The 26918-nt window shown below is 39.2% G+C and overlaps 1 protein-coding gene across 1 annotated transcript in view; it reads right to left on the bottom strand.

The window, feature by feature from the left end:
• Nucleotides 1-1347: 1347 nt before the first annotated feature.
• tnr (tenascin R (restrictin, janusin)) overlaps nt 1348-26918 on the bottom strand; it is a 59003-nt gene continuing 33432 nt past the window's right edge. Inside the window, exons 20-27 of the mRNA XM_029525119.1 lie at nt 25824-25967; nt 14898-15028; nt 10915-11047; nt 10066-10217; nt 9714-9810; nt 3497-3658; nt 2742-2905; nt 1348-1467 (exon numbers count right to left, since the gene is read on the bottom strand). Coding sequence (XP_029380979.1) covers nt 1348-1467; nt 2742-2905; nt 3497-3658; nt 9714-9810; nt 10066-10217; nt 10915-11047; nt 14898-15028; nt 25824-25967 — 1103 coding nt within the window. The remainder of the gene's footprint in view (nt 1468-2741; nt 2906-3496; nt 3659-9713; nt 9811-10065; nt 10218-10914; nt 11048-14897; nt 15029-25823; nt 25968-26918) is intronic.

Genomic DNA, 26918 nt, shown 5'->3' on the forward strand with positions numbered 1-26918 from the left:
CTAGCAGTGGGGGAGAAGCCAGGCTAAAATCTGCACTATGCTCACTCTGACTTTATTTTGCATAGAATTTCTTGTTTTGATGACATACAGCAATGCTTGGGGACATGATTACCATGACAGTCTCTGAAAGTGAGACTCCATTGCAACAGGGGAAAAAAAAGCTGCTTTTGCTGGCTTTGTTGGCTGAATCGACTGACATCTTTCCACACATTAGAATCTTAACATGGATGTCTTTGGTGAAATGTTACATCGATTAGCACAATCACTGCAAGCAACCAGAGTATCTACAACAGGTGACATAAATGTTAAGCATTTGTATTTGTTGTGAAGGTAATACAAACGCTCATGAACAACTAAGGAAATGAAGTGCACTGAATGAGCAAAAGCTTTGCTGTGTTCCCACGCATAGTGCAAGTACTGTCTCAGTAATAAATAGTGATGCTAATTTTTGTTTTGTTTTACGAATTAACACACAGGGTACTCCAATTAGCAGTAGAGCAAAAATGTTAAACATTTAAAGATGAAGCTATTGCTGGTGCACTGCTTTGCGAGTGATCACTCTTAATATTCAGTTTTGCTTTTTGACGCCATCTTTTCTGTCCAGTATTTATCATCATGATTGTTATGAACTTAGTATAGGCTAAAAAAAACCAAGGCATCAAATCATATTAAATAGATGGACTTTTGTCACAATATCCGTTATAAAAATATATATATCTTACAGTTAAGGGTTTGAAGGGCATATACAGTATTTTTTGTTGTTGTTGTTAAAAGTGTTATTTCATTAAGGTTAAAATAATGCAAGTTCTAGCTCCTTTGCCTAGTTCTAGGACATTTCTGAGCACATTTCCTCTCATCCCAGGGAAAGGCAAATCACAGACTTAAAGAAACAAAAAAAGCTTGGTTTGCCTTTCCATTTTTATAGCAAATAAAACCATTGTCATTCAGAGTATTGAATAAATTACATACAGTGTCTTCTGTCATCTGGGTAGAAGTACAGCAGGGAAAGACAGCTAAAGCTGGACAAGACTAAAGATAAATAGAGTTCAGACCATGTTTCACTTTCACTGCTATCATAGTCCTTAAATGACCACATCTGTGGTTAAAACAATGTCTGATTCTTGGTAGTGTATTAATAAGGTGTTGTATTATTTCAGAAATGAATATTAATAAAATATTAGTAGCTTTACTTTCTTCTTTGCAGCCTCACTGACTAAGAAGTTTTGGCATGGTTATATTACAACACCCCTGCACTGTCAGTGTGGTAAATCGATAGCAGAAACAAACTTCTAAACATTGTCTGAAGTCCATTTTTCCGTAAATCCAGGGTGGCTGGAGGCGGTATGTTTATACAGGGGCAGACCGCCTCCTCTTGCTGCTGATGCTACGGAAGTTGAACGGCCTCATCTTCATCTCCACAAAGGGAATAGAGAATTCATGGCCTTTCCAGTGGTACCAGTTGATACCCTGTAAGATTTAAAGTACAATCTCTTAAGCTGCTTAAATAAACAGTGCTTTTAAAGCATGCCAAGGTTTCTGTCCCCTTTTTTTTTTTTTTTACAAGAAAAAAAAATAATACACTGAAAACCGACTGACTGGAGCTGCCATAATTATGAATTTAGTGCAATTATAGTTTTACTCCTGCTCTTCTAATCCCTCCACTGTCAAAGTTCTTTCAGTTTTACACAAACAGGCAATTTTTTTATCTGGCTGACTTAATGCCTGCCCATCTCTGCTCCCAACTCAAAGGACAGAGCAAAGGGTACAGAGTGCAGTTAGAGAAGCAGCAATGTTACATAGGCTTCAGAGTTCAGCCTAATGAGAGCTTCACACAATACCTAGTTCTATTTTTTGATCCATTTCAGCATCAAGCTGAGAGAGAACTACATCATACAATCCCTCAACACTCACCAACCTTACATATTATGAAAAAAACAAAAACCATGTCAATTTCAGAATAATGGCTTGTTTCCACTCAGCCATTTTCCTCCAAAATTCATTTTTTTTATGTGACTATGACCTCATTGATATCACTAACTGGATGAACTAAAATGATGTTGACACTTTTGACCAGTCAACAGTAGCATTATTCTTCAAAATCTCATTAACGTTGGACCAGTTGTGTAGCAGTTACGGTCTGTGAAATGTTGACCTTCAGTCACAGCTCCTCCATCAAACCGGTCAGTGTAATCAAGTATAAAAAATGTCTGTAGCATGTTTCAAGTAATTTACTTTGCAAATGATTTTAAAACTTTAATCACACTGAGGTAATTGTTATCAAAATGCCACCCATTTCACAGCATTCAAAATTAAAGGTTAGTTCACCCAAAGGTCCAAAAAAAAAAAAAAAAAAAAAAAAGGCACTGCAACACAACAGGTTGCAGGGGGTGAGTTTTATTAGTAGTGCTCTAAAGATTATTTCAGCTCATTTCAGTGCACTTGGAGAAATTTTCATGAAATTACTTTTTTTTTTAACCATTTAAGAAAATCTCATTACAGACCAGGTGGATACTGTCCTTTAACACAAATTATTGTAGATGAAAGCCCAGTGTTATTGTGCCATTACAAGTGGACCTGTGTAGGCCTCCTAGATACAGCACCACAAAAAGAAGGTTTCTAAACTAATTCTTATGACTTGTACCAAAAGAGATGCTTGGTTTAATGCTGAGTATGTTCGTATATTAAACTACTTTATTTGGTTATATTCACTGTTGGGTCAGTGTATTTTCCAGGTTACTGACCTGACTGTGTCTGGATTCGCCGTATTTGCCATTGAGGTTGGCCCGGTGGCAATTCTTGTACCACCAAGCTCCTTTGTAAGACAAGGCACAATTGGTGACAGCAATGTCATTGTCTCTGTCTTTTGTAGAGAAGGGCCGGCCCTGGTGGTAGCTCAGAGAGTCACCTGGGATCAAAAGAAAGAGAGAGAGAGAGAGAGCTTTAAATATCAATATAATGCCAGGCAACAACAGCTTCTGGCTGCAGAGAATAATGGCATGATGAGAGGGACAAAAATGATCAGAAAGGCAGGAGGAGGATGGAGTCATATGTGAGGAATGGAGAGGGAGGGAGTCCAGCCGTAAGCTCTCTGAATTTATTTAGGCAGAGAGAAAAGAGAATTATAAACAAGAGGGGATGGCAGGTAATTCTGACATATGGCCATGTTGACAGACTGAGAGACACACGGAGAATGAGTGAAAATGTGGCGGCGTGCTGAGGCAGTTTTCAGACATCAGGGAGAAGACCGAGTGGAAAGAAGGAAAGAGAAATGGCAGATGGCAGAGGATTGTCACTCAAAAGGTGGGAAAAACAATTAGCTACATTACCACAGTGCTGCAGTCTGACATAAAAGATTTCATAATGCAAAAAGCGTTTAATGTCGACATGCTCACTGGATTTTCTTTAAAGGAAGTGGGTCAACATAGCTTTCATCACAGAGCCAAATGAGATGGTGATGTTTACTGATATGTGCACTGAAAAAATGTTCGCCACCTACCAGCTGTGCCGTTATACTCTCCTATCCTGAGCTTGTAGAGATTCCTGGCGTCTCCGACTGAGAATTTGTCATAATTGGCATAGACGGACTCCTGACCGTCCCTCATGTCAATCCTCAGCTCATAGCGGCCCTGAGCAGCAATCCTCTGAATGTTGTCTAGACCTGCAAGGAAACAAATCAGTGTGTTACGCTGACAGCACTTTGCATTATGTTTTGGATTCCTTGTATGCGGACTCCATAGAGGCCGGCTAAATTGTGACACAATTATACCTGCTGGTTGAACACAACTTTTGTCTTCCAAATGAAACTACCTGTCACCCCATTAACTAACCAAGGGATGATGGGATGTAATTTGTAAAAGGTATCCTGTGGTCTTTTGAGTTACACAATGAAAAGACCTTTTCAAAGAGGCAAAACAAATTTTGCTTGTAAGAAATGAGTTCCAAAGCAGCCCATACGATCCAGTATTTTATGTCTGATCAAGCTGCACATTATTCTAAGAATGCCCTTTGCAGAAACAGTTAATTACAATTTAAATATTAATTTCTCAATGCATAAAATAAATAAGAGCATCTGTAGCTACTGATGGGAATAATGGTGTTAAAATAAACAATATTACTAACAGTGCTACTCTTTTCAGTAATCTATCAGGAAATAAGGTCTGCGGTTTGTACAAATTCAATTAATTTTCATGATTTATTTTCCAATATCCAATGTCACCAAATCTTTTTACTTCTGCCTGTTGTATTTAGGGGTTAATTTGTGAACATTATTATAATTAACAGAAAATGCAGATATGCTCATCCATGCCTTTGTCTCCTCCGTACTGGATTATTACAACAGTCAGGTCAAAGAGTCTCCACAGACATCAGCATATCCAAAACTTAGGAGAGTTTGCAAGTACAAACATATCGCACCTATCCTCCATTCTCCTCACTGGCTTCCTCTCTCTGCTACGGCTGAATACAAGGTATCCATCTTCACACACCAATGTATCCATGGAAATGCACCTTCTTGCCTCAAGGAATTACTCACCCTACAAACCTCAACAGGATTTCTTCGCTCCACAAACATCTACTGCCTCCAACCCCTCCAGACTGAGTCCTGCACCGTGGGGGACCAAGCTTTCTGCTCTGCAGCACCTCATTTATGGAATGCCCTCCCTGACCATCGGAGAGATCCACAGACTCTTGAGACCTTCAAAAAGGAACTAAAAAACGTTCCTGTTTGGAGGACATTGTTACTATTATCTATTAGTGATTTTTGTGTGAACGTTTTGCCTGATTGCTTTTCTCATTGCTTGTTCTGTCTTGAGTGTTTTAAATGTAAAGTGCACTTTGAATAAAACATATTATTATTATTATTACAACATCATCCCTGCAGGACTTAATTCCAATCTGTCCCAGACGCGCTCCCTCTCTGTGAGATTGTGGTTTTGTGAGCAGTCACAGCCACTTTTGAGGGTCTCTTAATTAATCGGATGGAATAAATATACCGGCTCACCTTTGCCTTTTACTGATGGAAACAAGAAATTGCTCAATATTTTTCAGGGGATACAGCAAAGAGGAAATTAATCACTCCCATGTTTCTTTGGCTGCATTTCTTTTGTGCTGGGCACTTTTTAACATTTACCGGACTTCTGTTGCCAGTCTTCTGTATCTTTGTTTCTATTTCCATAGTTCTTATAATTATACAACACAGACAAATTAATCAAATAATTAAAACAACAGAAGTAAATGCTCTTCTTAGGTGCCAAATGGCATGTGGCGGTACAACCAGTAATTAACAAATTTTCTTAACTGCTGTTTAATATGTACATATGGCATATGACACCCTCTATTCTTAGAGGAGGAAGGGGAAAGACTTGCAGAAATATTAGTGCTGATATCAATATTTATAAAAAAAACAAAACAAAATGTCAATATTAGGTTAATAATTTTCCAACATTTTTAGGACTTTCCATCAGTAGTCAATCTTAGTTTTTTTTTTCCTCTGTGAAACACAATTTATTGCCACCCAGGGTTTTTTAGGGTGAAAGTTTGAATCCTGATAAGCACTGTGCTTTTGTCAGCCGGTTGTGTGGATATGGATGATTGTCATTGTCAAGAGAGGTGGACACTGTCAACAGCAGCACCCCTGCAAATGTTACATGTCGCAACTTAATGAGATAAGTGGCTTTGCTCTCTATCTCCAAGGCAGCAGATACGAGGCTCGTTTGAACTCAGGCAGCCGATAAGGCCCCACACACCGACCTGCGAGATTGGAACTGCGTTCTCTATCAGATTATAACAAGCACCCATTTGGAAAGGAGCCTCCCTCTATGTATAACCTCCAACAAAAATATCACATATGCACTTTTTTTGAACCCGGGGAAAATCTGAAGGGAAAAAAATGTAAATAAAAAAAATCCTCAGAACTGCTGAGAAGTAATAGAAGGGAAACCAAGTCTTAAGTGAAATGTCAATGGTAAACATATAAAATCTGAGTTACAACCGGGAGCCACTTAGAGTGACAGAGAAAAAGCAATTGCTGTAATTAAATTGCGTTTAACATTCGGTCAGCCGTAACTTCCTTAGTATAGTCACTGTATTATCAGCCATTAACCTGGCACCAATAATTTTTTTTTTACAGTTTTTTCCCCCCTAACTGTTTTATAGAATCAGACAACTCTATTCCACACTGCAGCTATTAAAAATTTATTTTGACACGCTATTGCACTCTCATTCTATTATACTACCAATATTACCATCTCGTCACATTTTATTACCAGCCTTTCTCTCACACTTATAGTGAAACGAGTAGGATTTAAAAATGAATGGGAAGCAGATAACGATCACCACCACCCTGGTTTCTCTCTGTTATTACATCTTCAAATGGACATTGTCTTCAGCGTGAAGCTGGCTGAGGTCAGTGAGGAGGGAGAATTGATTGCCCTTGAGCGGTAATAAAAAACAATCATTCTCGAACTCTAGCAGGAAATAATTAAAGCTTAATTTCTGCATGCTTTACTGCTGGCCAGTTAATTGTCTCGTTTTTTTCAATATGAGCAGATTAAATACGGATGTTTATGTGTCCATACTGTCAACTATATTGCTGTTCTGTGTGTAGAGGTGCTAAATGCTTTCCATAATGATTCTCCAAGGCTACAGTGACCTCGTCTGTAAAAAAGCAAAGGTGCAATGGCTTGAAATTGTAGTGACCATCTGGTTTATACCATTTAGTTTTCTCAATGACAATACATTTTACACTGAATGCAGCACACAAACAGGCCTTCCTCGGCCATTAAGAGACACTGTGTCTATCTATCTAAGCTTAATAGACTTGAAATAAGGCCATCGTCACATTTTTGATGCCTTAAAGGAAAATAGGTAGGAAAACAAGTTGTTTTATTCTGCCCTTCTTTTCACATGAATGTCAGTGCTGCATGCTGGTTCACTGGATTTTTTTTTTTTTTCAGAACAGTGCAAAGAAATTATGTTTGCACAGTTGAATTTTAAAGTTAAAGCCAGTTGCCACTCATTTCTGTTGACTTGGTTTATCAGGTAACTCCCATTGTCTGATTGACAATATTGACAAATTGATCATATTAACCACTAAATCAGCAGACTAACAGGTCATCTTGAGGCCGTCTGGACATTTTGTACTATACACTGAGGTAAACACGTTCTCTGCTAATGTGTTATCTATAATCTGGCATCACGGCCCTTTCTTAGGAACAAACATCAGCTCTTGATGCTCTGCACCCCGAGGTTATTAAGATGCTTTAATGCATGGAGAGGACAGAGTACAGAACAGGAGAGATGTATGCACCAGGAGGGCTGAAGTGCATTTCAGGGGTCAGAAAAGTAAAGTAAGACCCTGGAGACTGGACTTGTATATGCTTAAGTTAAGGCAGATTACTGCTGATTCAAAGGAAGCAGAAACAGGTCAGATGGAATGTTGTCGTAGTCACTGACCTAAATATGCTTGGATGTCTTTTGATTATGTTGTATAGACAAATGCAAGAGTTCTCTTCTGTGTATTGTATGTCACTTCATTCAACAATAATGGCGGTCCTGTGCGTGTGCTAACAATTTATTTCACTTTTATTTTTGAAGGAACAAAATTATGAATTATTATTCTTTAAGCAAGAGACAAGAATTACCACTTCCCATTTGTCTCGGCCAGCCTTTTAAGTTGGAGGAAATACGGTCACAATCTGTCTCCTGTGTCTGCTAATGTGTTGAATAAATTCCATGTGATTTCTTTTTTTGTGATGTGAAGTTGATCTTTGACTGCTTGGATATAAAATCAGTTCCATCATTTAATCCTGTTAAATATTTGCGTTAAAATGTGTTTTAATTAGTGTACATTTGCAGTAACCTTAAAATTTCACCTTCTGATTCCGATTAGCTCACCCATCCTTGAGTCAAAAAATGTCTTTCATGGATTTCTCAGAAACCCTCAGAGGGGATCCTCTGAGGGTTTCTGAAAAATCCCATTCACAAAAATGGAATGGAAGATGAACTGACTGATTCACAGATAACATAATGGCTCCTGCACTGGCTGTCACATGTATGAAGGTATGGAGGTACCAGTTAAACAACAAGTGTGACACAGGATCAGCGCGCCCATTACAGGCAACTGCACTAGAGTGCATTATATTGTCAGCCCAGTCCATAATGGGCTGGATCTAAAAATCTTTTTATGCTTTCACCGACTACAGAGTGCTTTGTCACTAATGGACTAGAGCGCGCCACAGCTATCTTGCCTTACGATCCAATATGTGTCATCTGTAAAGTAACAGCCTTCCCACGGTTATAATGCGGTGATAATACAACGCCATAAAATTTTCCCCCAGTGTTATTTACTTCCCCTAATCAAAAAGTTCAAAACACATTTTTCTCAAGGTCCTGGTTCACTTCATGAAATATTCATGTAATATTTTCCTTTAATCATCTACACCAAAACAATGAGACAAAAACTGGCCCATGAAGAAACATGATTCATTTGCACATTTTCTAATGAATATAATTATTGTTTCATAATGAGATTTGTAGAGGGGGAGAAAAAATATTTAATAGTCCATCAAAACTGTGTGGATGTTCTGTTGTTTCATCTTTGAATCAGAAACAATTACCAAGTCATTTCAGGGAGAGATGAGCGTTCAGAGAATGCAATAATGAATTGGATAGACTTTGTGAAGTCAAGTGCTGAGAAATGAAATGAGCAAAAGAAAAAGGTCTCACAGCATGGTTCTCTATCTTCATACAGAGAGAAAAATCTTGCAGGAAAAGGGTTTATTGCCTGCAAAGATATTGGAAACATATTCCCTCTCCATAAAATAGATGTATGAATTGAAACCAAGTGAAAACTGTGACCCTCTATTGATCGCACCTATTAATTTCACCTCAGTCATGGAAATGGCTTGAAGACAAAGAAAACTGGAACACACACTGAATGAAACGGGTGGTTGACTGCAGCTCAATATCAGCATGGCAGGGTGACAGGAAGTTAATGCAAAACGTCAGCAAACCCGATTTTACAGTGTCTGTATTATTTCAGGTACTTCAATAAAAGCTATTTTAATGTGAACTAGCCAGTCCACAGTTTAACCCTCTCATTTGATTAACTTTTTTTTTTTTTTTTTTTTTAAATCTCACACCTGGAAGTAGAGTTTCTTGAAATGACATGCATGCTAAATATGACGATGGGGTCTGCCACTGAACAATAGGGGAAAAGCTAACCCTGCTCTGCACAAAGGTTATCAAATCTACCTATCAGCCAACAGAAAGATCATTGATTAGCCTGTTGTGTCTTGTTAGTTTATTATATTACAGTTGTAATGTAATGCAACTGTGACTAAGTTTGTGTATCCCTATGTGTACTTCTGTGATCCAAAATATTTCCACGTGTTAGCCTTTCTGCTTATATTCAGTAACTCAGTTCAATAATTCTGTTGACCTAAGCTTTTTTTTTCACAATTAACTGAAAGAGTTTGCTTTTGACCTTTTTTCAGGCAGTTTGAATGTATTTCATACACCTGCCCTTTTTGTTATTGTGCTGCATATGATAATTAACTGACAAGCTCATTGGTGTAATGTTTGGTGTTTACTCTGGTAATGGAGCCCACGCTAGACATGAAACATGGATGTGGTCCTTTTTTTGCCTGGAATTTAGCACAAATACTGTGATGGACCGGGAATAAATCCATGCATTCTAATAGTAAGAGTATTACCGAGCCAGAACTCATCCTCCAGGTTTCCGAAACCAACTCGGTAGTCACTCCACTTCCTGGAAAAATCCGTCAGGCCGTTCTGGCGACGCTGAAACACCTGAAAACCAATGAGATGATACCACAAGATGAGTAAAAAAAATGAAGGAATCATTCTGACTAAATTAGCTGCATAATTCAGCATAATTCAGTGCTCTGGTCACGAGGATGCTCAGTAGAAACAAGTCATTTGGCTGTGAATCCCCATTCCAATTTTCTCAACAGCACTTCATTTTTCACCCAAATGACATAATGACTTGGATTTGCTGTATTTCAAAGTGCTGATAAAAAAGGTGTTATTTTCACAATTACTTACAATCCAGCCTCCTTCGTCAGTGGTCATGTCACAGTACACCTGCACCCCCTGGCTCGGGTCTCTGTTGATGTAAATAGTGTAGACGCTGCTCAGGGTCTCTCCATTCAGCAGGTGTTGGGCACAATTCTGAGGTGTGGCAAACAGGCGACTCCCTGGTGATGGCAACAAATCAAGATCTTTTATTTTTACTCCTTTTGACTTGCATTCATTTGTGTTGCTGAAATGGATTTAAAAGCCTTTGCAAATAACCTGGAATTACATGATTCACCAAATTGTTCACTAATTATTGTTATGCTATTGAGTGGACTAAATTAAGCTGCTTTAACAGACAAATTTGCTGTGAGTCTGTGAGCTGCATTTTAAATCTTGAAATTTAACTTTAATAATATTTTTATTATTTCAAACAGATCTTGAAAAACATCTATCAATATGTTTTCTTCATTCAAGTTATGATAATTGGACGTGTACTGATAATGAAGTAGTTTTACTTTGATAGTTCTACTTTTAGTGACTTTTGACATGTTTTCATCAATTCCATCTGATTGGTGAATGTATGCTGTTCTTTAACCCTCAACATTCAATTCCAGGTTTAGGACGTTGGTGATTAGAGCAGACTCTCCAGATCCAGGATGGTAAAACACAGTGTTATGGGATGTTTCCCACACTGCACGATGGGGAATGAAGAAGAAAATTGTGCCTGACTTTGAAGAGCCATTATTGTGGTGACTATTAAAGGGGAAAAAATCTGTAAGGCTACAAAAGGGACCCCCAGTCAGAATCACTTCCTTAGCTTAAACCAAAGAGTACAAAACCATCACGTGTGCGTCTGAATGGAAGAGTGTACTCCACCTGTAGTGAAGGTAGTGGAGACTACAGCACTGGTGTCGAGTCCTCTTCCTGCCTGGAGCTTTACGGTGTACTCTGTCGTCTCAGCCAGTCCCTCTAGTCGAATCCATGTGTCCTCTGAATCCAGGATCAGCTCCTAGTATACACACACACACAGTTATTCACACAATGCTCTATGATATAACTGATAGGGATGCTTAAGGGTAAAAACTAAATATGTTTGAATCTCCATAAGTGCAGATAAAACACAACATTGGTCTTGTGAGATTTTGTCATATGGCACCAGAAGTAGCACATGATTATCAAACTGGTAAGAAAAATAGGCGCAAAAAGCCACGTGAGGTCAATTTAAATGTTGCATTTTGAAGTGCTCCCTTTTCACTGACTACAGAACAGGGCTCCCTGCTTCCATTTACATGTGTGAAAAGTGATTGAGCCATAGAAAATGTGCAAAAAGAGAGCAACTGAGAAGCTAGAAAAGAGTTGGGTGGATGGGTAGGGGCTGGGAAGAAGGGGAGGGGGGCAACTAGACACAGTGAACGAGAGATCAAAGTCTCTTATCGGATAGCCATGCTGAGACTGCTAAGCAATCAGGAAACAAAAATATCTATTTACGGTGAAAAAGTCACAGAGGTACAGTGCAGTCACTTCCTTTTGTTTTTCACAAATCCTCTTTCACTGAGCCTGTCTAGAAGAGCCAAGATGTTTAACCGTTTTTTGGCATCAGCTCTGTGGCATTAGTTTCTTTGATGAGATATAAATCCACAAGCAGAATGTTCGACTGATGAAACAAAAGAAAGAAAAGCACGAAACTGTCTCTGCATGTGTTTGTGTATGTGAGCTACATGTGTGTTGCAGTATGGCCTGGATACACATTAAATATGAACAAGGAAAAATAAAATATTAAGATAGTTTAAAAAAAAAAAAAAAAAAAAATCACATATTTCCAGGCAATGTGTCCATGTGAATTATGCAGGGAAGCAGCTGGTAAATTGTGCCTCTGTCTCAGAGGATCTGACATTTCCCCCTTTTGGTTTTCAGGTCAAGATAAGGTTTTGATAGCGAGTCAAACAAATGTCTTAGTAAAGATTATACATACGATCATGGATGCCTATTTTTTGTGTTTGAATGAGGAATTTTTTATCACTCCAGGTACTGGAATAACCAACAGAGACAGATGCTTTGACAATCTATTAGGTAAAACTTGAGCAGACCAAAAAAAAAAAAAAAAAAAATCACTCGGCTACGATGTGCAAATTATAAAAGTCCATTATCTCAGGAAGATAGAAAGCAGACTGAACACTTGCAGGGCTCACCAATGCATGGTTAGATTACAGCCGAGGTAATATTGAGCCGGACCTCAAGAAGATACAACCAGAATAAAAACTCACAAGTTGCACTTCAATCCCTGAATCCAGTAATCATCGTTCCTCTGAACTTGAATGGCAACCCATTTGTTGTCATATAATATGGATAGAAATGTGGCACTTGTGGAGACAATTCACTACAGTGGACAAAAATCCATAGAAATCTACAGGCTCATTAACAATTGTGATGAAGAAAGAAATCACACATTCCAACTCTTGTTTACAGTCATCCTTTCTACCTATATGTTATTCAGGGCAGTAACACAATAAATTGGTTTATGTTTGAGTAAAAAGCTGATTAAACCTGACAATAAATGTAATAGGAAAGAGAAAATGTCATTACCTTTATAGTAAAAACTAATATATATAAATTTGTATACATATATATCTATGTACCTGTGCCGCTGAGTTCTGACAGGCTTATTTGCCAAAGACAGTGTATTGTTGGAAGCTGCACTAATGACACCAGTATCTAAAGGGACTAAAATGGCAGTTGCCAAACTATTTAATATGCTGCAGCTGACACATAGATGATAAGATACATAAGCTGCAAAGAAAGTTGAGCAGAAGGGATCTTCCGAGCTGATCCCGAGGACACTTGCATCTGCTCTGAGCTGCGCTATCCTTAAAATAAGCACAGCATCAGCTTTATCCAATAATTTTTATAATGTCACCCTGCTGTGATGCAGTACACTGCTATTGTCACTCATTTCAGTATGCGCGTTAAAATTATAGTATTTAAATGTCAAAAAATAACTGCTAACTGATTGTTTTGACACTCAGGTTGTAATGGTGTGGGGATTTGTGGAACTAAGACAGTAATAGATCTGTCATCTTCCTGCTGTAACAAAGAACAGCAGACAAAATATTCAGGTAGCAGCTTCTCGTTTTTAGCTGGCACTTTCTGTTACATTCACTCATTTACATTTACATTCATAAATGGAAAAGTGGCAGGTGGCAGGATCATATTGGTGTGGGGACACTGCAGCCTGTGTCTAAACCTGTCAAAGATAATTTATGAGGCGGAAGAAGCATTGCTCTATAAAAGATTATAAAACCATTATATCCAAATGATTTTGGAGTTCCAACAGTGCCAACAGTCTCTCAAGGTGATCATGTCACATCAATTTCATTCATCAGTTTAACTTTCGTCCACATTGTGTTGGTACTTTAAATCTAACTTCATACTCTAATTTTGAAGCCCACAGTAAAATTTTACATCGAACTCAGTATCAGAAGATACTTGGATCATCTTCATAACAGGTCAAGTAAGCGGTGATTTTTCCATGATGGATATTTGATTGCTGATTAAGGGAACCACGAAGATAGATCCATGTTTATAAATTACATAAGGAGGAAATATTTGGGTTGTAGCTAATATGGGTGGCCACCTGAAGGCTGCTGCTTTACCACATAACATGGAAATGACTGAGCAGAGATGTTACAGTATCAGGAATGGTAAAAAATAATGATAATGAAGTCATTTGTAAGTGCCTTAACATATTTGGGCCAAACCTTCTTTAAAAATGTTAACTGAAGAAACATGTTATTCTGCAAAGGGGACAACAATACAAGAGATGGGATCAACAGTAAGACTTACTGACAAAGTGTGTTGACTTGTCATACATGAACAATGTATTGGATATATTAAATGTGGCAAAGGACTATCAGAAGAGTTACAGTTGCATTCTTTGTGCATCAGTGACACCCAATGGTCAACCATACACCAGTGCCACAATTACAAGGTCAGACGAGGGGGGGAAAGCAAGATACACACAAACAGAGCGACAGAGGGGGTGAGAAAGGGATAGTGACAATGCATGAGTTATTTTGTATCTCATTGGTGCTTTTATCAGATCATGTCTCTATCATGAAAAGTGTGTGTGTAAGACAGTGGGAGTCCAGTGTAAGACGCCAAACTGGCAATGAAAGGAATCCTTACGCAAAGCATCATGGGAACTGTTTCTAGTCAGTTTGTTTACAGGCGGGTTTTGTTCTACATAGATCTTACTAATGTGCTTTATTATCATCACTTAGACACGTCAATAAGTTCAATCAAAATAAACAATTTCTCTGCTGAGGCACATTAAAATAATCTGTCTATTGGACAGGCAATTTTATTGTGTAGCTCCCTTGTGAGTCTGTGTGTGTGTATGTGTGTGTGCATGCCCCAGAAAGTTCACCCACTCCATATCAGGCGATTACAAGACTGAAAGATAAAATTAGAATTTTCAAGTGCTCATCGTGAAGTTGTGATTCTGCATTAATTTTCTTTTGCTGAACATTGTTCAAGTCTTCCGTAATTAGTGTATTAAATTGGGAACATTTTCTTTCCGACAAAAATCCAAGACGGAGCTTCACTGTGTCCTACAGGAACTGCAGAATTAAGTTTCTATTTTCAGGGGAGCGGATTAACAAAAGTGTAGGTTATCTCGCTGACGAAGGTGTGCAACTGCAGCATGGATATTTAAGAGGATTTTTACAACCAGCAGATATGCAGGCACATTTTTGGTGGCCATTATGTCAACATATATGGAATATACCATATACCATCAACAGTGTGTGTGAGTATATCTGCATTAACAGTTGAGAAATGACAAAGCTGTGTGTGCTACATACTTTACGGCTTCCATCGGTGGATTTGTAGGTGAGCATGTAGTTGTCGATTTCTGCGATTGGTGGTTGCCAGGAGATGAGAGCGCTGCGGTGATTCACTTCGCTGGCTGTCAGATTTAGGGGTGCGTCCATGGCTGCCAGAAGACATGGGGGTGGGGGGGTTGGGGGTGTAATTAAAATTCTGTTTCTTGTTCTGCAAAACAAATGACAGGACTTGAAGTAATGACAAAAGCACCTCTGCTGGGGAGAGACACACTGTCACACGTCTTCAGTGTGATACTGTGCTTAAATGATGACAGTGATGTTCACTTATCCGTCCACTTTTGCTACTCAGTGCTCAGTGATTGAATGCATGGTGCTGAAATCAATAAAATTTCACATTTTCAAATTTAGCCATCAGAATCATTTCAATGTGCTACGTGCCACCTGTTAGCTTGAGGTGAGTGTCATCTGAATTCCTTTTAAAACATTTAAGTAATAACTGCAAAAAAAAAAAAAAAAAAAAAAACATACTCAGGCCACTGTGGTGCTAAGTGTCGTTGCTTGGGCAAAATAGCATGTGTGATGACAATTTAAAGTGCTATAGCTGAGGTTGTTAGGCAGAAACAGTTTTGTTAATTTGCTTGAATTCTCTCCCAATTGAAGGTCCCAGAATTTAATCTCACAGTTGATAGTAATCAGGCTGTGCAGAGGTAAGGGACCATGTAAAATAAAAGCATTGGCAGCAAGATAATTTGTGTCTTGCATTTCTCACACCAGGTCATATCAAATAAAACAGTGTTGTCCGACCGAGGACTTCATGATTTTGATACACAGCAAACAGAAGCAACTCTAACTGTGGCACTATTGAGATAATCCTCATTACATGAAGGTAAAAACCAGTCAGTGTTAAACTTTGTATTTTTTTTTTTTTGTTTGTTTTTTTACCTTTTTCTGACGAAAGTGTATAATATCAACAATGTCACCACCCTACACATTCTCATTGCCATCTGAAGGCAGATATTTGAACAAAATATGAACAACACAGTTCCTAATACAGGGCTTCAAGTACTGCGGCGAGTGTAGTTGGACTGCAATTAAAAAAAGATCAACATTAAAAAAAAAAAAAAAAACCTGTTGAAGCAGGATAGTGTCAGGGTCAAGCAGTCAGCTGAGTTAGCCTATCAACAGAATGAGAGCAACAGCTTTCCCTCTCAGCCAAACTAACATCACTAACCAATCAGCAGGGGCGGACAGTAACGAAGTAAATTTACTTGAGTACTGTACTTTAGTACAGCATTTGAGTATCTGTATTTTACATGAGTATTATTTTGGGGGGATACTTTTACTTCACTACATTTCTACTGATGCTCTCCTAAATCGTTACTTTTGCACTAGTCTAACATTACTGTTCATTGTTTTTACACCTCTATGCGTGTTTCAGGTAAGAATATGCCATGATGTATAATCCTAATCCTACCTGGATTATTTCTCCATAAAGATCGGCTCATTATATATTGTGGCCGTGTTATTACCTGGAACACGCATTAGTTTGTATCCAGAGTTTGGATGTCTTCTGTGGACATCACTGACAACACGGTCCAACTCCTCATCACTCACAGCTGAATACAGGTTTGTCTTTCTGCACGCACACGCACACACACACACACACACACACACACACACACACAGTAATGTCCCGGTCCTTGTGTGTGTTGTTGTGTCTGAGTGGAGTACTTCTTCTAGATTTGCGGTCAATATCTTTGTGCAGAAATAAAGTCAACAAGTTAAATAAATTCCTCTGCCCCCCATGTCACTTTCTCTGTGACCTGACTGCAGCTGGAACCGTCTCTTCTCTGTCTTCCTTTCTGATGGAGCTGCCAAACTCAGCTGTTTCTGTCAAAGATAACGTTTCGTGTCAGGCTTTAATACAAGCTAGGCTAATGGACGTTAGCATTAGAGCTAGCCAGTTATCTTACGTTACAAGCTAACTGAGCTGTTTCTTACCTTGCTCTAAGTTTCTTTTTCCAAATTCACCGTCACCACCTTTTAAAAAAATATTTGTATAGACAATCTATCAACCCTTTATTTTCTTATTCTTCTTTCTTTTCCTTTCTGATCACCGGACTGATACTGACCGGACATTTTCCTACCGAACTTCAGATTACAGGAAACAGGCTGGCATGGCAACAGTAACCAAGGGGGCGGGGCTTAGCGAAGGCTCGATGGCCAAACCATTTGTTGGGGGGTACGATTAGGAAGAATTAGGAAGAAAACAAGTTAGAAACTTTTGTAACTCAAATATTACATAATCTTAACTATCAATAAAATAGTTCTTTTTTTATATGTCCCCTTTTTACATAAACAAATCATCTCAGTGGGTTTCGTTCAATTCGTTCTTTTACTGGTCTAGTCTGTGGTCGCGTCCTGTCTCCGGTCTGGTCTCGGTCCGTTCCTGGAGGGGTGCCGTCACCCGTCCGGTCTGGTTCGGCCTAGGTCCTGGGGGGGCGCCGTATCTGCATTAGCCCAGTCCATTACTCACAACCAATTAACTCCGTAGACACTTCAGGTGCCCACACCGGGAATGGACCGTTACATATCATACATTACATTACATACTGTACATTTGCATTCATATAGGGTTACAGTACATCACACCTTATATTATATTTACATCAGGTATACATATTAACATTATCACTTAACCCCGGGGTTACATTACATTATACATTCATCTACCGTGATGACGTGAAACCCAAAGTGAGCTGGGATTGGCTCCAACACCCCACGTGACCTCTTCTTCTTCTTAGCTCTGAGTCCACGCCTGGTGACTTGTTTATAATTTTTATGAGTGAATAAATACCATGCTTTGTTGCTGAATTTTTCTTGTGTATATGCTACAGTTTAACTGGTTGATCGATCAATGCCACTTATGTAGACCTATAGGCTATTTTATGGGCATGTAGTGCAAGAGATAACAGAAAATGTGTAGGCTTTCAGGGAAAAAATATTTGAAGTGTTCAGTGAATGGATCATTGACTTTCGTATAAATCATCCACTTACTTGGAACTAACCCAGGACGTAACCCAATTCCCAACCCAGTTTCCCAAAGGGCGGCCAGGATGAGCGTTTGTCATGTGAGTGTATGTTCTTTATAGTAAAATGGACAAACTTGTGTTCAACGAGTTCGTGAATTATGAAACATACAGACACTATCCAGTGGGTGTTTCCGAGGAGCAGAAATGTGTCATTCACAGGTGCTCTGCCCGTTTCCAAATGAACGGTAAGCAATAGTAACATTATACGTCAAATCTAATGTCATCAATTCATCAATCGAGCATGCTAACCAGTTAGCTAGCAGTCCATTTCGAAGCGACTAACTAGTGTAAGTGATCCGGCAGTGAGGTTTACTTAACGTAAGCTACACTCGCACAGCTAGGCTAGCTGGCATCCATTTACACAAAGATTGACAAAGAATGGCCGAACAAATGCATTCTCAATTTATTTTGTTATATAATAAATACCACACCAGTAACCTACACATTGGTTTGCCCCATTTTGCTTTCCGTACACTCAGCTGTGTTTCTATTTGCGTTTCTCTCTTAAGTGCGCATGGTAATTTAGCAACTACGCACGACTCAGCAGTAAATCAGCGTAAAGGGGAACAGGAACCTGGAGGAGCCGAATCGGTTAACACACCGGACATTTTCCTACCGAATTAAATTCTGTCCATTTTCCTCATTTTTTTCCTTTACATCCTGAACTGGGAAACAGAAATATTACATTTTATTTTTTTTTTTAATTAAAGATATGATATATATGATAGATATCTACTTTACTTATCCGGAGGGAAATTCACTCACATGCATCACTCACACAACAGGAAAACAGTAAGACAGAATAAGAATTATTCTGCCACGGAAAAAAATCTGGCTCAGAATTTTTTTTCTTACTGTAAGCCCGGCTAATAGGATCATTTGTACAATAGTGTAAATTTGCTCCTTTTAAGTCTGTAATAATATTTTTCTATTTTTTATCCATCAAGATAAGAATACCGTATGAAGGGCTCGGGTGATTTTTACGCAATAATAAGATGATCTGAACTGAAGGTGTCTAGAAGGCTTTAGATCATCAAAAAGTTAATGAAGTCAAACAGTGGCTGACACACTATCACAAAGGTAATACCATTAACAGCGGCAGAAGAAATAAAAGTGACTGCAGGGAGTAACATTTAAGCATTAAAGGTATAGTTAATAACCATGACATTAGTCCATTGCAGATAATCTGCAGGATGGTTAATTCACACTGACAGCATGCACGACAATATGTAACTTGCTGACAAGTCTAGTAGCCTAGTGTCCTGTCCGGTCCACGTTTTTCTTTCTCTGTGGACAAACCCATACAACACAACAGCAGTGACCCAACAAAACTTCAGCCGTTGAGATTCAAGAAGATGGACATCATGCCAAGACTACTGAGGGACATTTCAAAAACATCTTTGTCATATTGCATTCTCCTTTCACATGAACCATATGTTTGATGGTCCCAGATTTGAACAAGGTTCATAGGATAAATTTTTAAACAGCTTTAGTATTGTGATTGCAATGTCAGTCACAATTTCAGGTGGGAAGATTATTCTTGCATTTCATTAAAGCTGAAAAAATGCCTTTTTTTTTTTTTTTTCTTTTTTGTTGATGTTAATTTGTACACCAGGAGATTTATGTCTGCAGGCATCTCTGGAGCAGCGTGGTCCTACTGTAACAATGAATAACAATGTTCTGACACACAATTTACCTTCTTCAGAAAAAATGAATAATAATAAGAAATAAATAAATGCTTGACTACTAGTCTGTGCCAAACTTTTTTCAACAACCAGTGGGGGGGGGGGGGGGGGGGGGAAATCGAGGACTAATATAAACTTATCATTGCCACAAAATTCAGCTAACCAATAGTGTAACTTCATCACTCAGTCAATAACAGACATAAAAGCTATTGAAGTTCAGATTTAAAAAAAAAAAAAAAAGAAGAAGACAAGTGAAGAGAAAGGAAAGGTAACAATCCTTGAACAAGATCTGTGAAAATATTCAATATGGTGGGTAAAATCTTAAGTTCCCGCAGGACTCAGGCGGAAGAGCACCAAGACACTTCCGTGTTTAGTCACAGTGTATCGCCGCCTCAAAGCATTCAGGGCCTTGATCAGTAAACCTAACCAAGTTTTTACTGCACATTACATCACACCATCCAAGTGTGTTCAGGTCCCAGTGCAGCCTGATTATAGGTGTCTTTATTGGTTCTTCATCACAAGGTGACTTGCCTAAATTGCAACACCTTTTATCATCCTTTTTTTGAGTCAATATCTGATGTTCCGACGCGGTAGCAGAAGCATCAATGTGCTACGACCTAATTTTAGTGCATGATAGAATATAAATGACCTTTTATTTGCAAAAATCAGTTTCCTGGAGTTACATCATGACTCTGGGGCTCCTCCTGAGCCAGCCATCCCTTGGTAAAAGGTGTGCAGGAGCAGTGAAACAAATGAATTCCTGCACTGTGCATGCTGCCATCCGACGTCACTGCTCTAAATATGAAATAAAGACATCCACTGTAGAGTTGTCTCTTTCTCTTCCTTCCCATTGCTTGATTTTTTTGGGCTTTGGATTCCGACTTTCTTTCTCTTCCCTCTGAAGTGAAACAATCATAGCTTCATATCAACATAACCAGCTGGATTTTTTTGTCCCTGTAGGTGCCAAAGGCTTAACTGCCACCCCATCGTCTGACCCTAACTTGGATGCAGATTGCGTACAATTCTGCATTTATAGAGAAACCACACACTCCCGATGCTCTCTGCTCACTTAAATCTTTGTGTTTGCATCCACATATGGAATGATCCAATGACAGCTTGGTAATTAAGCAGCATGAAGCCGCTTTTGTAACCTCCTGACAGAGGCGTCCTCTCTGAAACAGTGATAGGCAGATCCTCCTTCTGTGATGGGGCGACTGGGAGAGGGCATGAACAGAAGAGAAAAGGAGGAAATGGAGTATTTAAGTAGACAAGGCTGAGAAGGAGGTTTGAAATAGAAACAGCACATTTCAGATTGTGATGAAGTTTGTGTCAAGCACCTCATATCTGCCTTTTTCTCCTCATCTTTTGTCTGTTTCCTCCCAGTCCCGCATCAACCTGGTCCCACTGTACTACTTATCTCTGCATATGCTCTGCTACTCCTCCCCATCCTTTGTCCACTTCCTTCTTCTGTCCTTATCTGACAGGCTGCCTAACTCAACGTGCCAGACAGTGAAAGTAGTTCATCTTTTGTTCCTGTCATCCCCTCACCTTTTTGAACACTAGAGCTGTATTATGGGTGTAGAGTGGGATGTGGCAAGAGGGGAGTTGCTGGGGACCCTGAGCAACCCTCATTTAGGCTGTCTTTATTCTGCCTTTCTCTTCATACTGCAATTAAACCTGTCTCCTTATTCTTTTCTCTCATGCTCTCCTTCCAATTACACCCTTGCATAGGCTGTGCCCAAGCAGGTGAGCAGGCTCTGGCTGAGTCCCTGGCAGCTGTGAAGCTCTATCTTCAGATGCAGAGTTTTGAACAATGGGAATGAGATGAATGGGTTTAGCTACGCCTAATGTCTCATTAACACACAGTGTAAACAATTGGGGAGGAAAAAATAAACACACAGAGAGAAGCAGATGGGAAGGGCAACATGGGCAGCAGATAAATGTTTTAGTAAGACAAGAGGGAGGAAGTTGTTCTTTTGGAGTGAATATCAAATTTCTGTGGCCGTTTGCAAGCCAATAATTTTCTCTTAATGGTTTCTAAGTAATTCCTTTATAGTTATAAAGTCAACCAAATTTAATCACAGGCTCTACAGATGATCACGCAGATGGAATTACACTGTTCAAGCAAATGCCTTGTTATCATCTTCAACAGTACACTCTGGAAAATATTAAAACCAACAGGAAATAGACAAGCAATTATCACCACTGGCCACGCAGCTTCTACGTTTGTGTTTAAGGGAAGTTGAAGCCGCAAAGGCTTATGTGACTGGCACTGTATATATGTAAAATATACACATCTATGTTTTATCCTGTTATTATTGTATTATGCTTATGAATTTTCTGTGAAAACTTGATGAAACAGTTTGTTCATTTGAAATCTGAAAGACAAAAGCATTCACCTGGACTGAAGGATTAACTGGTTAATGTAGCCTTTGTGGTCAAAAGCCTGTTGTGGCTGTTGCTGTAATGTGGGGCATAAAACCTGTATGAAGAGACTAAGCAGTCTAGTTGATTTGATCTCACAATACAATTAATATAAATAAAAAGATCCAAATATGTTTCTGGTTGTTTGTTCTTGATTCTATAGTCTAGTAATGTAGTGTATTGGGAATGCGAATAACTCTAAATTTGATAATATAAATTTAATAAAAAACATATTAAATTGCAAAAATATATGCTTAAGAAAAAAAAAAATTAAAAATTAGGAGGAACAGCATTACTTTGGCTGCGTGGCCGTCTTGCCAGTTGTTATGTAGCGCTGGGCTGCTGCACAATGTCCAATGTAAATGTACTCCAAGTGCGGTTTTAAATCATATTAATTTCGGTCATCAGATGTAGAGATTGCATACTTTTAACTTCGACTACCACTCCAGCTCAAGCAACTTTCAGCACATTTCTAAAATATGCACCCAAGAGAATCCTATGCAAGCAATTATATGTCTTGTACTAGCCTGTCCTCATATGTGATAATGCTTTTATCACTTTTTTCCCAGATATATACTTGACTGGTTCCTACCTACCTATTCAAACACTAAATAGTTGCTGTTGTGAGCTTTTTTTCCGCAAAATAATTCATAGACCTGATTTTACATGGACACCAGTTCACGAAAGCTCATTAATCTGTCAAAAAAGCCTCAATTGCCAGGAAAATGTTTTTGTAATAGCAGCACTCTGAGCACTTGGTGAACAACCATCAGCCAGAGCTTAATGGAGGCAGCCGCGGGAAGGATCTCAGGTGCTTCAAAAACGTGCCAAGCACTTCTCAGCAAGTGGGCTCAGACACATCTGAGGGGGAAAAGTCCCAGTGCTGCAGCCTGCAGGCTCATAGAGACACCCGTATCAAAAGCCCTTATTTTCCAGCCACATAGCTTAAATATCATTCTTTAGGGAGCCAAGCTGTCTTACTCTCTGCTAAACTCTTAAGGCATGCAGGCCAGACAACAAAACAAGTTTCAGATTAAGAGGCTTGGGAATCTAACCCCCCCTCCCCAAACAAAAACAAAAAAACATCCAAAACCCCCAAATCCTTCCTAAAAAAGAAAGAAAAAGAAAAACAGCAACCCAAAATTGACAAGACAGCCTTGGTCATATTCTACGAGCCAGGTTTTTTTTTAAATTTCTAATCTCTCTTTTGTAAAATGACCTTTCACCCCTTGAACATTATCACAGTGAATCATGCCAGCGACAGTATAACACATGGACCAGAAAAAATAGCATTCACATTTAACAGTTCTCTCTATTTCAGTGTTTAACAGCCCATAAACAGCCAAATAAATGCAGTGATGAATAATTCTATCTGGGGTTAAGAAGTAATCTGCGACTGGAAGAGAAGAAGACTGAAGACAAAATCAAGACAAACAGGGCAGCAGAGATGAAACGTAAACAAGGAAAGATGGGCAGAATAGTTGACCAAACCAATCAATGGTTTTCTCATCCTCTCTCTCAAATCGTTCCCAATATCACATTTTCCACTGGAGCAGAAAAGTCTGCCCAAACACACGGTGTTAACTTCACTTCTCTGTTATGGCGTCTAAGTGTCAAGTGTTGTGGCCTGCCCTCTTGATTTACTGGTCATTTGGACCTAATTCCTTGAGCTCACACACCACTGATTTCTGACCAATGACCCACAGACGGCAGGTACAACGGGCTGCTCCTTTGACTCGTGCTGGAATAAAGAGCATTAATCCAGTGGATTATTTCCTTTCTCATCCGTTTCCTTCTATGTGTTTGTACAAAAAGTTAGAAGTGAAGAGACTATGGAAACAATATCTTTTAATTCAACTTCAGGGCCAAGTAGAGCAGAAAAGAAAGGTTGTGCATGCCATCACTTTCAACACACACCTCCTCAGTGGAGGAGGGCGTCAAAACACAACAAAAGTTTTCCCCGTTTTGCCCTCTCCGTGGTACTGCCTGACCTAGAGAATCTAACCAGGGTAGAAATCAATTTTTCTCTTCTTTTTTCTTCTCCCGAGAACCCGTGGCACATGACACACCAGGCAGAGCATCTGTTTCCAAATGAGAATCACCTTAAACTGCCAGGAACAGCTGCTTATGTATGAGTTACTATATCCATGTACAGCACTGACATGATTGCGGGTACACCTCATCTTCCTGAGCCCCCTTTATGTTTTGAAGTCTCTGCAGCCCTGCTAGAGTTTGTTTCTGTTTCAAGCAGTTCATCCCTGCTGCAGTGCAGGACGGGTAGCTCGGGTCCTCCTTGGGGGATATGGACTTCTCTGCTGACTGAAAAGTTTCTGTTTTTTTTTTTTTTTTTAACCATTGCAAGTGAATGTAATTAAAGAGTCGGGTCACCTGGGGGGGAAGTGAACAAAAGTTCAGTAGTTTAATCTCATGACAGCTTGTGTCTTTGACAATGTCAAAGTGTCTAGCATGATATTGACCCCCATTAGAAGCGTGACTCTGCAGTTTATGTTTTACTGCAGTAAAAGTTCAAAGATTTAAAGCTGTCTGTATCTTAAAGCACAGACACGGTCTACTCCCCAGTTCCTAGCATAAGTATAAAGACCAGTTGGGAATACATGAGATGGGCGATGGAGCGGTAATTTGGATACTTAGAGCTCGGTTAGGCCACAAAGTGGATAAAACTGCCCGTTACAAGCAATGTGCAGGATGCTTAAATTAAAAATCTGTCTGAAAAGAGACTAAACTTACCACAAGCTAAGTTTATCATTTATCACAAACTACCGACAAGTAAAGCACCCAGACTCATCACCAGGAATCAGACCATCCTTTGCAACATATCCAGTGATTGAGATTTTAAAGCTCAAGGCCTTCTGTCGAACAGAAATACCAACTTAATTTCTATTTTGACATTGTCAGGGCCCAGGTGGTGCAGGAAAAATGATCTGCTGTCATGTCTTGGGGAACAAATTAACACTTTGCCTTGTGCCGTTACCGGCCAGGCATCCTGTGGTGCATTTCCAACCATGAGCCAACTTTGAGTTCATCTGGGGTTACAATATTAAGAGGAAAAAAACAAAAGCAATAAACAAACAAACAAAACCAAGCCCCTTCATGAAGGAGGATTATTATTGTTTATCCATCAAGATCTTAACTGGAGATTTAACTTCTTAGTTTGTGTTTCCTTCTGCCTGTCTGTTTCTGCATCTTATGTGCTTATCATTTAGATAACATTTGGCTTTCTGATGTTTGGCAACCAATCAACTGGAAAAATGTGACCATGATAATATGAGAAGCATTATCGTGCAAAGTGTTTTTTCTCTTTGCTAGATCACCCAAATCTGTATCAATTCCTCCAATTTACTGTGACTTTTAAAGGTTGGCCATGGTGTCGGTGATCTACAGCTATAGCTTATAAACACTGGTTACTTTTTCCTACTTTGAGACACTTTTGCTATTTGCTTTTGCACTTTATTGAACCCCTGGGTGAAATGGAACTCATGATGTTCACTGCTTTAGAAGCAATGTGTAGCCGTTACCCTTGGCCTCGGCTATTGGCAGGAATGTTCCTAATTAACATATATATTTCTAGTTTGTGAGCGAGCCCATGCAAACACAGTGAGGACACTGAGATTGCACACTGAAATCCTGCAGTCAGAGGAGGAGGAGTGGCCCATCGTGAGGCAACAGTGATCTCGACTGAAGTAGCTGGGTATCCGCACCAGCTGGACAAAATAAATACATACGTGTTTGGAGATTGGTGATGACTGTGCCGCTGGTGAGGGGCCCTTTGGTGGCATAGAGGGCTACAGAATAGGTGGTGCTCGGCTTAAGGTTTGACAGCTGGTGCTCCTGTCTGTTGCCTTCCACAAGGAAAGTATCTGCTGTCACTAGAAAACAGAAATAAGGCAGACGAATGCTGTTAAGTTGTTTTCAGTAATGTTTGAATAAAACGCAATCTTTTGGAAAAAATGCAAACCAACATGAAAAAATGACCAAGCCATAATTATCCACCTTTGGGTTCCCTTTTCAATTCAATATCCATATTATGCTTTGGCTGAAATGTGCTTACGCTGGGTATAATAATTACTTTCGAATATACAAGACTGATCCTATGGAGTTCGACCTCCGATAGGATAATTTGCTGTTTATTAAACAGAGTGAATTCTGAGAAATCACACTGCAATTACCAATTACCAATTTTCAGTCAGAAAATAAAATGAATCACTTGTTCTTGGGTCAGATTTAATTATCAATAATGCTGCGAGATTCCACCATGACAGTGATATTGTGAAGATACAGACAAACCTTATCCTTTTATCTCATCCAAAGTTTGACAGATTGATACCACAATAGTTTGGATTTTATGTGGGTGCTCCAGGTTGCCAGTAAAAATCTATATTTGATGCAGGACAACATTCAACAAAATATGAGGTTTATTGACCTTGGTTTAATACACCAACACTCTGGGGAATTTGTCCATAACTTACATTGCAGTTCTGTAAACCCTGGCAGGGGCTTGTGTCCAAATATGTGTCCAGCATATAAATGTTGTTTCTGTATCTAAGATGACCTGGCTGAGATCCAGTCAAACAGGGTGTAATTTACACATTGACTTCTGCAGCTGAGTAATACAAATTTCTGTGAATAACTCCAGGCGCAGCGTGGTCAGTAGGGTCGTGTGCACATGAGAAAATCACTTTCAAAACATATTCTCCCGACACGTTCTAAAAGTCTGAGCAAAAATAGCGCTTGACTGGTGAGTTTAAAAAGCATCTTTGCAAAGATTAATGACTGCCAAAACAAGGAGAGTTGGTTGAAAAATGTGACTCCTTTGAAAC

This window comes from Echeneis naucrates, chromosome 17 (genome assembly GCF_900963305.1).
Source record: "Echeneis naucrates chromosome 17, fEcheNa1.1, whole genome shotgun sequence".
NCBI lineage: Eukaryota > Metazoa > Chordata > Actinopteri > Carangiformes > Echeneidae > Echeneis > Echeneis naucrates.